Below are 15,229 nucleotides of genomic sequence, written 5' to 3'. Positions count from 1 at the left end.
TGGGTGATCTATTGAGATCATTGGATGAATAGAAGCAATGTTGATTAAGTTGCAAGAGCATAATTGATTTGAGTTGATTAAGCTGGGTAAATGCGGCAGCCAGACTGGTGACTGGGAGTGGCCTCCAAGACCATATTACACCAGTCCTTAAAAGACCTACATTGGCTCCCAGTACGTTTCCGAGCACAATTCAAAGTGTTGGTGCTGACCTTTCAAGCCCTAAACGGCCCCAGCCCAGGACAGCTGAAGGAGCGTCTCCACCCCCATTGTTCAGCCCGGACACTGAGGTCCAGCTCCGAGGGCCTTCTGGCAATTCCCTCACTGCGAGAAGCGAAGCTACAGGGAACCAGGCAGAGGGCCTTCTCAGTAGTGACACCCGCCCATCAGATGTCAAGGAAATAAACAACTATCTGACCTTTAGAAGACATTTGAAGGCAGCCCTGTTTAGGGAAGTTTTTAATGTTTGAAGTTATATTCTGTTTTTAGTGTTCTGTTGAGAGCTGCCCAGAGCGGCTGGGAAAACCCAGCCAGATGGGTGGGGTATAATTATTATTATTATTATTATTATTATTATTAGCAATGCCCTTTCAAAGAATATCCTCTGAAGTTCTAGAGTAATTCCTGGCTTGTCCCTCTGATTTAAGTTGCCAAACACTGATTTCACAAATTTCATATCCTCTGTGTAATGCTGGGGCTTGGGCTAGGGGGAGTCACCCAAAATCAGACCAGGGTTTAAATAAACAAATAGGGACAGACTTGCAGTGGAATCTGAAAATAAGAGTGATGGGAGGAGCCAGGGCAGAAAGTGGGTGGGGCTAGGGGCAAGGCGGGGACAGAATTTGGTAAGGAGGTTTGGGAGGAGCTAGTGTGGAATGTGGGCGTGGCTAGGGTGGTGTCAATGGAGGATCCAGCAGATGATGGGTGGAGCTAGTACATAATGTGGGCGTGGCTAGGGTGGAGTCAAGAGAGGATGCAGCAAGAGATGGGAGGAGCTACTGTAGAATGTGGGTGGGGTTAGGGACAGAATCTGACAGGTGATGTGCGGAGCCTAGCGGAATCTCGAGTGTACTGGTTTTTCAGACCTGTAATAGGAACTGTGGTGTAGTTGTTGGTGGGACAATAACACACTGACTGGAGACTTTCTCCTTTCCTGGCTCCCCCATTCCAAATATCTTACCACCCCATAAGTTTTTAACACAGGTTTCTCTTGGTTTGCGATTTTACCTACACACTTCCAAACCCATTGCAGACACAGAGACCAAGGAGCACCCCTTGCTCTCGTCCATGCAGTAGTCTATTGGGTAGCCTCCTTGAAGCCATGGGTCTCCTGTCTATTTTCTCACCGCGTGGGGGTCGAAACAGGAAGAGAAAGAAGCCACCGGTCCCACGGGTGGTCGAGGACACCCTGGGCCGGTCCGTGACCCGTAGCGTGGGTGGCTTTGCCTTGGGCATGGTCCTCGCCACAGCCTATGGGGCAATGGTCATTTTCGTGCAGGGGTACAACATCTGGTACTGCCTTCTGTCTACCATCACCCTGGCCCTTGGGCTTGGCCTTGGCATGGCCTTCTCATGCAAAGTTCGTGTCACCGTCCTCCTCATGCTGCCCCAGATCTTCTCAAGTAAGTGTGGGAAAACCCAAGACAAGTGAAAATAATGCAGTCCCCAGACAGAATTGGAGGCGGGGAGCAAGAAGTGCCGTTGTGAGCCAAACAGAATCCGCTATTTTGAAGAACGACCCACAGCGAAAGCTGCTATTCTTTGGGGGCTATTCCTACCCCTAATACTGGCTACTTGAGAGAAGAAGAAGAAGAAGAAGAGTTTGGATTTGATATCCCGCCTTTCACTCCCTTTAAGGAGTCTCAACAAGGGCTGTAGCTCGTTGGGCATAGCTGTCAACCATCCCTTATTTGGCAGGAAACTCCATTATCCCAGCACTGTGTCCCGCTGCTGTCTCTTATTGCTGATGTCCCTTAAATTTCCCGGGTTTCAAAGGAAGCAGCTCCTCTCCCTCCCTCCCTGCCGGCCAGGGAGGAGGGAGGCTCCAACTGTGTTGCTTGGCTGCGTTGCTCACCCAATAAGGAGTCTAAGGACGACTGGAGGGTGGAGCTTGCATGCCTTGTGCCGATCAAATCGGCCGCGTTGCCTGGGGACTCGCCTTTGCTCAGCGCTTCCCAGCGGAGAGGTGACGGTGGTTTCCCTTGCTGCATCCCCTTTGCTGGGTTGCTGCACTGTGGGAACCACCGCTTGAGGCTTTGTTTGGCTGCTGGCTGGGCTTTCTGCCTTTGGCTCGGAGGGGCTCAGAAGTTGAACATACCTGTGCTGGGAAAATCCCTTTTTTTGGCTGCTGATCCCTTATTTTCGAGGCTGCTGGTCCCTTATTTTCGAGGCTGCTGGTCCCTTATTTTCAAATCTGTAAGTTAACAGCTATGTCGCTGGGAGAGCATCTGCCTTGCATACACAAGGTCCCAGTTTCGATGCCTGGCATCTCCAGGTAGGCCTGAGAGGAGACAGCTGCAAACAGCCACACTCCGCACTGCAACATTTTGTTGAAGCACCTCACTCAGTGCTGTTAGCAGGGTCTAAGAACCGGCCAGCGACATACAAGCTGCAGTTCTGGGGCAGGAGTAAAAAGGCTTCCCTGAGAGGAAACCCCACGCAGTCCCTGACGCTTTTCTATTCCGTCTCCCATCTCTATCGCCCCCCTACAGAAGAAGGCAAGACCATGCTGTTGATCCTGGCATTCGGCTTGGCCATGGAGGGCCCCTTCGCCAACATCATCCGCAACTTCACCCAGTGCGCCGATGCCGTGTCGTGTGGCGCCGAGCTCGCCCTCAACCAGACGGCAGAAATGCTGCAGAGGGCCCGCGAGCCCCTGATCAGTGAGACGACGGGGTTTTGTTGCTGCTCTGCTTGCACCAGCCTTGCACTCTTATTCCTGGCTGGGTTGGAAGTGTCTTTTTCGAAAGGCAGGGGTTGGAAGACCTCTGTCCACAGGAGTTGAATGGGGCCCTCTGGGCCTCACTGTCTGGTACAGTGGTACCTCGGGTTACAGACACTTCAGGTTACATATGCTTCAGGTTACAGACTCCGCTAACCCAGAAATGTTACCTCAGGTTAAGAACTTTGCTTCAGGATGAGAACAGAAATCATGCTCTGGTGGCGCGGTGGCAGCAGGAGGCCCCATTAGGGCAGGCCCCATTAAGAACAGTTTCAGGTTAAGTACGGACCTCCGGAACGAATTAAGTACAGTGGTACCTCGGGTTAAGTACTTAATTACTGCTGCTGCTGCACTGCCGGAGCACGATTTCTGTTCTCATCCTGAAGCCAAGTTCTTAACCCGAGATACTATTTCTAGGGTAGTGGAGTCTGTAACCTGAAGTGTATGTAACCTGAGGTACCACTGTACTTAACCCAAGGTACCACTATGCTCTGAATTCTCCCCAGGCCACGCCTCCTCTCCTTAGGCCACGCCCCTCAGTAGCCCAGTCCACGCCTTCTTCCCCCAGACCACGCCCCTCAGCAGCCCAACTTCACACCCTCCTCAAGTGTTTTTTTCCTGACATGCTCCCTTGAAGAGGAAGAATGTCTCTTGCTTGCTTTACTTGCGCTCTGCAAAGGAAATATTTACCTCCGTGACGCCACCCACTTTATGTCTCTGACATCGCCCACCACTAGCGTGTGATTCCGCACAAATTTCTGGGGGAAAGATCTTGCCAGCTGCTCTGAGATCCTGTGATGAAGGGCAGTCTATGAATCCAATAAATAAACAAATAACAAAACATAAATGAATCGTAGAATCACAAAATTGTACAGTTGAAAGTGGCATCTGGGCCAACCCCTTTGCAGTGCAGGAATCCTGCCCACAGACATCCCTACGTGGGCTCGAACCACCAACCTTCTGGTTAACAGTCAGACACACAATCAAACAAACAACCCCAAGATGCATCTGGTAAACCCCAAAGCAGGACAGAGTGCAGCAGCACCAAACTGGTAAGTCAGAGGCACATGGAATGCCTCTGACATTGGAGGCAGAACATCTCTACTGTGGCTGGTAGCAGTTGCTAGCCTCTGTGATTTTGCTGAATCCACTTTTAAAGCCATCTAAGTTGGTTGCCATCACTGCCTCCCTTTGGAGCATTTTCCTTAGTTTCTGTGCTTATCTGTCCCGAATTTCCAGGCATTCAGCTCCCTTGGGTGCCCAACGGTGTTGATGAGGCAGCCTATCTGCTTTCTCCATGACAAACATCCTCATTAACCATTAACCGCCCTAACATGGGCTGATGTAGGCTTGCCATACATCAGGAAAATTCCTGACACGTCTTGGTTTTCGGGTGTAAAAATGGCGTCGGGGGGAATTTTGCTGAATTGGCAAAATGTCAGGGAAAACCTGGACATATGGTAACACGGTGGAAAAAGCAGCGGAAACAGCTCAAAAAGCTTAGAATCACTATTTTTGGGTTAGGTTTCCCCCCAGAAAGCGCAGGAATTTTGCTTTCTGAAATCTGGCAACCCTAGCTGATGGGGATTGGAGTCTAGCAACTTTAGAGCGGCACCACCACTGCCTACTGCTTCAGTCCTGGCACTGTTCTTGGTTCTTAATAGACACCGACCATATTTAAAGTGGGCTCTCTCCCAACATCTTCTGCCTAGATGCGCTGCGAAAAATCAAGGACATTGCTCAGAAGGCAAAGGTGGTTGGTGACCGCGTCCGAAAGCTTTTCCGATCTGTCATGGACTCTGTACGGCACGTGGGTGAGTTTGCAGGGGCACAGAATGGGTTGGGATGGAGGGGGAATGCGAGAAGCCAAAAAGATGGACTAAAGGGGTTGCACCTATAATAATAATTTATTATTTATACCCTGCCCATCTGGCTGGGTTTCCTATGGCGTCACCCGTGGGATCAAATGAGAAGAGAGCTTTTGGCTAACTCCAACCTACCACAAGACAGCTAGTTTACCCACAGAGACGGTCTGTCCTTATTACGATTATCATCCTCATCATCTTTGAATTACTAATCACCTTCCAAACCAATTTACAGGTAATAAAAACTAAATGTAATAATAATAATAATAATAATAATAATAATAATAATAATAATAATAATATGTGTTCATTTGTTTATATACCAAAAGTTGCTTTGAGTTACCTTGGTAAAAATAAGAAAAAGCAACCAATAAATATATTATTATTATTATTATTATTATTATTATTTGCATCTATAACTCAAAGTAACCTATGGTATATAAACAAACAAACAAACACATCCATTACAGCCGGCACAAAAGAAGAGAAAAACCTAAAGCACGGTTCTCTTTTAAGAAGGCAGGAATAAAACATCCCACCCAGTCAAGGGAGCCACAGATAATTATTATTTATTAATTAGCTGCCCTTGACTCTAAGGTATGAGTTACAACATTAAAACATAATATTAAAAACAGTTTAAAACAGCCTACAAATTAAAAGCTAAAGGCCTGGTGAAAGAAGATTGGTTTTCCCCAGGGCCTAAAATGGTGTCCGGCTGGTCTCTCTGGGGAGAGCTTTCCGCAAGCAGAATTAAAAACAGACAAGGCAAAGTGTACACTTGTGGCAAAGACCCATTTATCCAGGTGGAAAAACCTGCCAGAACAAAAATATATTCAGTTGTTTCCAGGAAGTGCAGCTAGTCTGGACAGGGATACTGTTCCACAGAACAGGTAAAGTCCCCTTAAAAGCCCTGCTCTGAGATAGTGGATTTCTGAAATCTTTGAGATTTGCAGGGGAGACCCTGCTGAAACGGCAGCGATGTATAAGGGATGCATAAGGGATAAGGCCGTCTCCCAAGTAACCTGGTCCTGAGCCGGAGAAGGACATATTATACCTTGAACTTGGCCCAGCAGAAGACTCGCCACGAATTCAAATCCTGACAGCAGGATGTTACTGGCCGGCAGCCACAAGCAGCCTAGCTGCTGCGCTCTGCACGTGCTCCAGACAGTCAAATTCACACTTTTCTCTTCTGCCCCTTCCTTCCGTGCAGCTCACTGCCTGCGCAACGTGTGGTACTTCCTCCTCAACCTGGGCGAGGTCTGCAACGAGGAGATGGGCACCCCCTACCGGAAGTGCACCCGTCTCTTTGACAACGCCAAGGACACCTGCGAGCGGGCAATCCCCTTCCTCTACTTCCTCTGCTCCGTCGTCCTGCTCTTCAAGCACCTCTGCGGCCTGGCTAATAGTGAGCGTGATCTTTGACCCCTTGACCCTCCTGCCACCCGTCCGATGGCTGCACTTGACCTCTGACACTAGGGCAGCGGTCAGTGGGATTCCCGTGTCTCCAGCCCTTCATCCCCAAACCTCTGACCCTTCACTGGCTTAGTCACTGCTTAGCATGACCCCTGATCTCTCGTCAACCTAGTCACTGCTGTGCTGGGCCCAGGGTTAACCCAAATAACGCGGTCCAGATCCGGTCCCAAATGCAAGGGTTCCTCAAGGAGTCAGTCCGACAGGGCCAAGGCAGGAAGCTAGGCAAGGTCAGGCACAGGATCATAGGCAGGTTCTGGCAAACTGCAACCTTTGCACATTTTTTGTGTATTTTTGAAGGATTGCGTTGGATTGCGATTTTGAGCTGTGTAGTATTTTTCTGAGACAACTTCCTGGTTCTAGCCTGGAGAAGAGGAGGTTAAGGGGTGATATGATAGCCATGTTCAAATATATAAAAGGATGTCACATAGAGGAGGGAGAAAGGTTGTTTTCTGCTGCTCCAGAGAAGCGGACACGGAGCAATGGATCCAAACTACAAGAAAGAAGATTCCACCTAAACATTAGGAAGAACTTCCTGACAGTAAGAGCTGTTTGACAGTGGAATTTGCTGCCAAGGAGTGTGGTGGAGTCTCCTTCTTTGGAGGTCTTTAAGCAGAGGCTTGACAACCATATGTCAGGAGTGCTCTGATGGTGTTTCCTGCTTGGCAGGGGGTTGGACTCGATGGCCCTTGTGGTCTCTTCCAACTCTATGATTCTATGATTCCTGGTAAGCACATGGTATTTTGTTCTATTTTGCAGTGGGGATTAAGCAACCCCCCTCCCTCAGAGTTCACAGTGATCCAAGGCAGTGAAGATTTGTTTTGTATTTTGAGATTTTTGAGATTTTGATTTTAGAATTTTGACAAATTTTAGAATGTTGAATATTTTTCAAATTTTAGAATTCTAAGATGGCTAGAGCAGCTTTTGATAGTGATGCAAAACTAGGAATGCCTGTGCTAAATGAATAAATTTTTGTGCAATTGAAGCAAACCACTTTCTTGGGCATCTCTCTGGACTTTGTAAATTGCCTAGACGCGTAACTACTGTCCTTGCTTCTAGCATTTCTTATAGGAGACTCAGCTCTCCCTCTGCATTCCTCTCTTAAATGACTGGTCGCTCCCGCAATCTGGGGCTGGGTCCATGAAATATACAAAGTGATTTCATGCTCTTTATTCAGCTCATAGTGGTGAGGAGGAATGAATGAAAGTCCCCTCACAGTATCTGCTTTATATACATTATTTACACAATGGGCTGCACATGATTGGCTAATTCTGGAATTCTACTGTAAGCCAATCAGGTTGTGGATTCACTTATATCTGGAGCATGATTGGGTGGTTCCTGCCAACCAATCATACTGCTGCATTGTTCTAGGACCAATCAGACTGCTGCAATTTGGATGCTATTGTTCTAGGACCAATCAGACTGCTGCAGTTTGGATCCTATTCAACTCAGTACATAACAGTCCAGCAGCCTTTTATCTCTGACGGGGGTAACAGCTGGTCCTGATCCCCCGGCGATTCACCTCCCTGTCTCGCCCGAAGGTGAGCACTCCTCCTGCGAGTACTCAGGTCTCTCCTTCTCTCAGACCTCAGTCTCTGCAGCTCAGGAGACGTCGGTGGGTTACTAGACCCAGAGGCCGCCTCAGCCTCCCCTGACCCAACCGGTAGTGGAGCAGCTGTAAGTGATGGCCCAGCTGAAGGCAACGAGGTCATCCCCGCATCTGGAGCCAGGGCAGGCTCAGGCCCCTGACTCAGCCCAGCTGGTGCTTGTTGCAGGGCAACCTGGGCAGACTGGGACTCTTCAGGATCAGGCCCCAGACTAGGTTAAGCTACCGCCTGAGGCAAAGGATCTGGTGCAGACTGAGACTCCTCTGGTTCGGAGTCCGAGTCCCAGGCTATCACAACTGCTTACTGTGACCTCTGACCTCTTGCTAAGCTAATCGCTGTTTAGCATGACCTATGGCCGCTCGTTAGCCTAGTCCTTGCCCAGTGTGACTCCTGACCTCTGACCCTTGGTTCACTTAGTTTCTGCTTAGCATGACCCCTGACCTATGACCTCTTCCGACTTTTCACTGCTTAGCATGACTCCACATTAGTCACTGTTTGTGACCTAACCAGCCCAAACTATGCTTATTCAGGATAGACACGGCAGAGCTCCTCTAGCTCCTACAAGCCTGGTCACTATTTAGGATGAGCCCTCACCGTTTCTGCCTACCGTGACCCCCGGCCTTAATCAAAGTCCATGAACCGGCCTCTGAGCCCCTCGTTCACCTGCTTAACGTTACCCTTGACCTCTCATGAGCCATGTCACTGCGTTGTGCAACCTCTGACCCCTTCGTCATCCTAGTCAGCCATAGCTAGCGTGACTCAGGTGCTTCTTCACGTTCTCTGCATGGCCCCAGCCTCAAACACTGCCAGAGCTCAGCCCCGGAGTCTAACCAGGCCAGACAAAGGTGGAATCTAGACTTATTTTAAAAAATGCCATGAAAATGCTTTATATATATATATATATATATATGCTTTCGTAGATTTTCACGGGTACAGGAATGCAGGTTTTGGTGTCCTCGGGTGTCTTCCCGTGTAAAAGTTGGGGTGTCTAGGCGACGTTTCGACGAGGTCTCACTCGTCATCTTCAGGCTGGTGCTTTCGGCTTCTTGTTACTGGAACAGAGCAGGATACATCTTGGACCTGACCAACCACTGCCTAACCAACACGTACTTCATCCACAATGGACAAAGATACAAACAGATAGAAGGAGCACCTATGGGATCACCCCTCTCACCGGTCATCGCTAACCTGTACATGGAACACTTTGAAACCAATGCTTTAGACAAGTCAGAACACAAACCCAAACTTTGGCTCAGATATGTTGACGACACCTTTGTAATTTGGCCACACGGGAAGGAAAAACTGGATAGCTTCCTCACACATCTCAACAGCCTACACCCCAAAATACAATTCACTATGGAAATAGAAGCCAACAACCAACTTCCCTTCCTTGACGTCCTAATCTACAAAAAACCTGATGGCTCCCTAGGACACACTATCTACCGGAAAAAAACACACACCAACCGCTACTTACATGCACAATCACACCACCACCCTGCACAAATAAACTCCGTAGCCAAGACTCTCATCTCCAGAACCAAACGCCTGGCTGACGAAGACCACTTGACAACTGAGTTACAGAATCTCTCAAATGTGTTAATTGCCAATGGATACCAGCAAAACAGGGTTACGAAGCTAATCCAAAAAGAAACACCCCCCAAAAACCAAGACACAGAAGAAAACAATGGCATAGCCCTCCTTCCTTATATCAAGGGCACTACAGATAAAATTAGCAAAATCCTCCATAAACACAATATCAAAACAGCCTTTTGCACCAACCAAAAAATAGCCAATATCCTCAGAAACCCCAAGGATAAAATTCAGTTGGAAAACCAAGGGGTCTATGAAATACCCTGCAAAGTCTGCCCAGCCACGTACATTGGACAAACAAACAGACGAATAAATGCACGGATCGCAGAACACAAGAATGCCGTCAAAAAAGAAGAAAAAACTTCCTCTCTTTTCCAACACATGAAAGAAACAGGACACGAAATTAATTTTGCAGATTCCAAATTGCTCTTTAACATGGAACATCACCACAAGAGAATAATCATGGAAGCCATCGAGATAGAGAAACACCCTCACAACATGAACAAGCGTGACGACACATCCCGCTTGCCAGACATCTGGAAATTAGCCCTCCCCACAAAATCTGACACCAGATCCAGAGGCACACAGAACGCCATCACCAATCAACCACACCAGACCCAAACCCAGACCCTCTCCACAGATAAATTACAGACACCATCCAGTAGCCAAACCAGGGTGGCACCTCCGGATGCTGCACCCCCCTGCAATCCCTACACAGATCTGGCTGGCACAGGCCACAAAACCACAGCTCGCCCCTATACACGAAGCCAAGCCAGAGCACAACCAAGTGCAGTACAGCCATCTTCTCAGAAAAACTCTTCACAAAGTTCAAGAGTTCAAGACACGAAGGCTTTAGCAACTAATCCACACCTAATGACCCACCTAAGTGGGATTCAGGAAATCACTCAAGAAATCACTCAAGATATCCCTCAAGTAATTAAGGAACAAAAGAAGAAAAGGCACACTAGCCTGGGAACCTCCTCTCTGCCCAGAACATTGGAGGCTATACACCACACCTCCTCAACAGTATTTATAGGAACTCAAACACTGAGATCCTGCTCTGTTCCAGTAACAAGAAGCCGAAAGCACCAGCCTGAAGATGACGAGTGAGACCTCGTCGAAACGTCGCCTAGACACCCCAACTTTTACACGGGAAGACACCCGAGGACACCAAAACCTGCATATATATATATATATATATATATATATATGCTTTCGTAGATTTTCACGGGTACAGGAATGCAGGTTTTGGTGTCCTCGGGTGTCTTCCCGTGTAAAAGTTGGGGTGTCTAGGCGACGTTTCGACGAGGTCTCACTCGTCATCTTCAGGCTGGTGCTTTCGGCTTCTTGTTACTGGAACAGAGCAGGATCTCAGTGTTTGAGTTCCTATAAATACTGTTGAGGAGGTGTGGTGTATAGCCTCCAATGTTCTGGGCAGAGAGGAGGTTCCCAGGCTAGTGTGCCTTTTCTTCTTTTGTTCCTTAATTACTTGAGGGATATCTTGAGTGATTTCTTGAGTGATTTCCTGAATCCCACTTAGGTGGGTCATTAGGTGTGGATTAGTTGCTAAAGCCTTCGTGTCTTGAACTCTTGAACTTTGTGAAGAGTTTTTCTGAGAAGATGGCTGTACTGCACTTGGTTGTGCTCTGGCTTGGCTTCGTGTATAGGGGCGAGCTGTGGTTTTGTGGCCTGTGCCAGCCAGATCTGTGTAGGGATTGCAGGGGGGTGCAGCATCCGGAGGTGCCACCCTGGTTTGGCTACTGGATGGTGTCTGTAATTTATCTGTGGAGAGGGTCTGGGTTTGGGTCTGGTGTGGTTGATTGGTGATGGCGTTCTGTGTGCCTCTGGATCTGGTGTCAGATTTTGTGGGGAGGGCTAATTTCCAGATGTCTGGCAAGCGGGATGTGTCGTCACGCTTGTTCATGTTGTGAGGGTGTTTCTCTATCTCGATGGCTTCCATGATTATTCTCTTGTGGTGATGTTCCATGTTAAAGAGCAATTTGGAATCTGCAAAATTAATTTCGTGTCCTGTTTCTTTCATGTGTTGGAAAAGAGAGGAAGTTTTTTCTTCTTTTTTGACGGCATTCTTGTGTTCTGCGATCCGTGCATTTATTCGTCTGTTTGTTTGTCCAATGTACGTGGCTGGGCAGACTTTGCAGGGTATTTCATAGACCCCTTGGTTTTCCAACTGAATTTTATCCTTGGGGTTTCTGAGGATATTGGCTATTTTTTGGTTGGTGCAAAAGGCTGTTTTGATATTGTGTTTATGGAGGATTTTGCTAATTTTATCTGTAGTGCCCTTGATATAAGGAAGGAGGGCTATGCCATTGTTTTCTTCTGTGTCTTGGTTTTTGGGGGGTGTTTCTTTTTGGATTAGCTTCGTAACCCTGTTTTGCTGGTATCCATTGGCAATTAACACATTTGAGAGATTCTGTAACTCAGTTGTCTGAGTTACAGAAGACCACTTGACAACTGAGTTACAGAATCTCTCAAATGTGTTAATTGCCAATGGATACCAGCAAAACAGGGTTACGAAGCTAATCCAAAAAGAAACACCCCCCAAAAACCAAGACACAGAAGAAAACAATGGCATAGCCCTCCTTCCTTATATCAAGGGCACTACAGATAAAATTAGCAAAATCCTCCATAAACACAATATCAAAACAGCCTTTTGCACCAACCAAAAAATAGCCAATATCCTCAGAAACCCCAAGGATAAAATTCAGTTGGAAAACCAAGGGGTCTATGAAATACCCTGCAAAGTCTGCCCAGCCACGTACATTGGACAAACAAACAGACGAATAAATGCACGGATCGCAGAACACAAGAATGCCGTCAAAAAAGAAGAAAAAACTTCCTCTCTTTTCCAACACATGAAAGAAACAGGACACGAAATTAATTTTGCAGATTCCAAATTGCTCTTTAACATGGAACATCACCACAAGAGAATAATCATGGAAGCCATCGAGATAGAGAAACACCCTCACAACATGAACAAGCGTGACGACACATCCCGCTTGCCAGACATCTGGAAATTAGCCCTCCCCACAAAATCTGACACCAGATCCAGAGGCACACAGAACGCCATCACCAATCAACCACACCAGACCCAAACCCAGACCCTCTCCACAGATAAATTACAGACACCATCCAGTAGCCAAACCAGGGTGGCACCTCCGGATGCTGCACCCCCCTGCAATCCCTACACAGATCTGGCTGGCACAGGCCACAAAACCACAGCTCACCCCTATACACGAAGCCAAGCCAGAGCACAACCAAGTGCAGTACAGCCATCTTCTCAGAAAAACTCTTCACAAAGTTCAAGAGTTCAAGACACGAAGGCTTTAGCAACTAATCCACACCTAATGACCCACCTAAGTGGGATTCAGGAAATCACTCAAGAAATCACTCAAGATATCCCTCAAGTAATTAAGGAACAAAAGAAGAAAAGGCACACTAGCCTGGGAACCTCCTCTCTGCCCAGAACATTGGAGGCTATACACCACACCTCCTCAACAGTATTTATAGGAACTCAAACACTGAGATCCTGCTCTGTTCCAGTAACAAGAAGCCGAAAGCACCAGCCTGAAGATGACGAGTGAGACCTCGTCGAAACGTCGCCTAGACACCCCAACTTTTACACGGGAAGACACCCGAGGACACCAAAACCTGCATATATATATATATATATATATAATTTGCCAATAGCTCACCATCGCCATCTAGTGTCACATTTGTATAATGCACTTAAAACACACTTAAAACATTATGTTTGCAGCTGTATAGCTGAATCCAGAGAAATTCGCAGAAATCAGCCATTTAATAATATATTGTTGGGAGCTATTGGGGCGGGGGAGACTGGTGTGTTATGGTTGTGTTATGTGCTGGCAAGATATAGTAGCTGCAGTTAATTGGCTTTTCAGGCCCTGATTAACTGACAAAAGAAGGGATAGCAATACAAGCCTACCTTAGAGGGCTGTTGTATGTGGGTGAATGAGATAATAGCATGCTTTGACCTCACTGAATTACTATATTAATGCTTAGGAGTAGCAATATTGCCGAGGCCAGCCAATGAATGTGTGTACAGCTGGGAGCTAGACCACCGTGCCTTGCCCTCCTAATGGTCTTGTCTTTTCCCCCACAGTCCTCCTGCTCTTCTGCATAATCCCACAGTACATAGCACCGTTCCTGCGCCACAAGGTTGTTGAGCGTGAGTGTGGAGAAAGGTTGGGGGATAAAACACCTGTCCAGTTCTGGTGGGCCTAAACCGGTGTCTGATCCAGCAGGGCTTTCCCTAAGTTTTTAAGTGGACACCTTTACTTATACATAGCATTTGGTACCCCAAAAGGCTTACAGAGCAGCCTACATACAATCAAAGCAAGGAAATCCCTACTCCTAGGCTTGCATTCTTAAATTATTATTTTTTCAAAAGACACACAAGGTAAAAGGCACAGGGAGGGCAGAGGAAAACTAAAACCCAAACCCAGACACTGATTTCAAAACCAGTGTTCTCTAATGACCAAACGGCACAGTTCAGGGGCAGGTGGTGCCTGGTGGAGCTGGGTCTCCAACAAAGCTGATGGAATAAGCCTTCTGCTTTGTTTCTCTCAATGGGAGGGGAAGGGAGGCCAGATGAGGCTGTGCCGCCACAGCAGAGCCAGTGGGGTGAATCCTGCTTTCCATCTCTCGTATTGAGACAGTTTTTATTGCAGAGCTTACTATTGCGCACCATGAAACAATTTGATGTGTAAAAACTGACTCCTTTTGGATTAAAAATGGCCCAGACCTATAAATATGATTCAAAGCTTTACTAACCATAACTCATTCAAAACAGGTACAAAAACGATCAATGATACACAGTATAAAGCAAATGCAATGATAAAGCAGTATAAAGCAAATGCATATTCATGCAGAGGCTCTTCTCAAATATATAATATAATTACGGTCAGAGCAAAAATCAAAGCTCTGTCTCTGCCATAGCTGCATCTAGCATAAGGTTATTTGCTGCTGGAGAAACATCATTACCACATCCTTTGCTCCCTGTGGCTTCCAGAGAAAGATTAACAGGCAACTCCCTTCAAAGTGGAGATTTGCAGTCAAATATCCCTCACATGATCTAAAGTTAAACACTTGTGATAAAGCTAGCAGAGAACACCAGCAGTTAATTATCAACCTGTTAGAGCTCAGGGAGCTTCAGTATGCTTCAGTGGAATATTCCAATGTTAAACCCTTAGCAATATACATACAGGCATTCTCAGTTTCACTGTGCGATTAAACAGAGTCTTATGGCTCTGTGAGTCGCCAAAACGTGACCTTTTAACAAAGCGATTCACCACCACCACCCCGCTAGAGTTGTAGTATAGACGTAGCCACCCTTGTTCTCACACCCTACCCTCCCATCTCCCCCAATATGCACCACCAGCGGTCGTGGCTGTGCTGAACCGCGTGCGACACGAATTCGAGTTCAACATCACAGCTGTGCACCACTACGACGTGACCGTCAATGCGAGCAAGAGCCTGTCCCAAGTTGCCTTTGACATCATGGAGGACGTCTCCAAGCGCCTGCAGCCTGCAAAGGAGGCTGTAGGGCTTTTTGGCTATATGTCTACCTTGGTCATTCTGTACCTCTACATCAAGTGAGTCACAGCAAGGAGGCCAAGAGGAGCGGGGAGCTTCTTTGCCATTCCTAAGGCAGGGCTAAGGAACCAGGCGGTGGTAGACTACAACTCCCATCATCCCTCACCATTGGCCTTACTAGC

At 47.3% G+C, this 15,229-nt stretch overlaps 1 protein-coding gene across 3 annotated transcripts in view; it reads left to right on the top strand.

Annotated features, from left to right (window-relative positions):
- Window positions 1-10: 10 nt before the first annotated feature.
- Window positions 11-15,229, top strand: part of DCST2 (DC-STAMP domain containing 2) — a 28,771-nt gene continuing 13,552 nt past the window's right edge. Inside the window, exons 1-6 of one of the 3 annotated variants that reach the window (XM_083416534.1) lie at window positions 11-171; window positions 2,709-2,879; window positions 4,651-4,752; window positions 6,014-6,208; window positions 13,615-13,680; window positions 14,893-15,106. In XM_083416534.1, coding sequence (XP_083272660.1) covers window positions 2,723-2,879; window positions 4,651-4,752; window positions 6,014-6,208; window positions 13,615-13,680; window positions 14,893-15,106 — 734 coding nt within the window. In that variant the 5' untranslated portion in view covers window positions 11-171; window positions 2,709-2,722. Of the gene's footprint in view, window positions 172-992; window positions 1,620-2,708; window positions 2,880-4,650; window positions 4,753-6,013; window positions 6,209-13,614; window positions 13,681-14,892; window positions 15,107-15,229 lie in introns of those variants that run through there. The other 2 variants (XM_083416533.1, XM_083416532.1) reach the window with 2 other exon arrangements.

The sequence above is a fragment of the Podarcis tiliguerta genome (genome assembly GCF_965153285.1).
Source record: "Podarcis tiliguerta genome assembly, chromosome: 16".
NCBI lineage: Eukaryota > Metazoa > Chordata > Lepidosauria > Squamata > Lacertidae > Podarcis > Podarcis tiliguerta.
The sequence above is the reverse complement of the archived record's forward strand: the minus strand, read 5'-3'. Positions and strand labels throughout refer to the sequence as shown.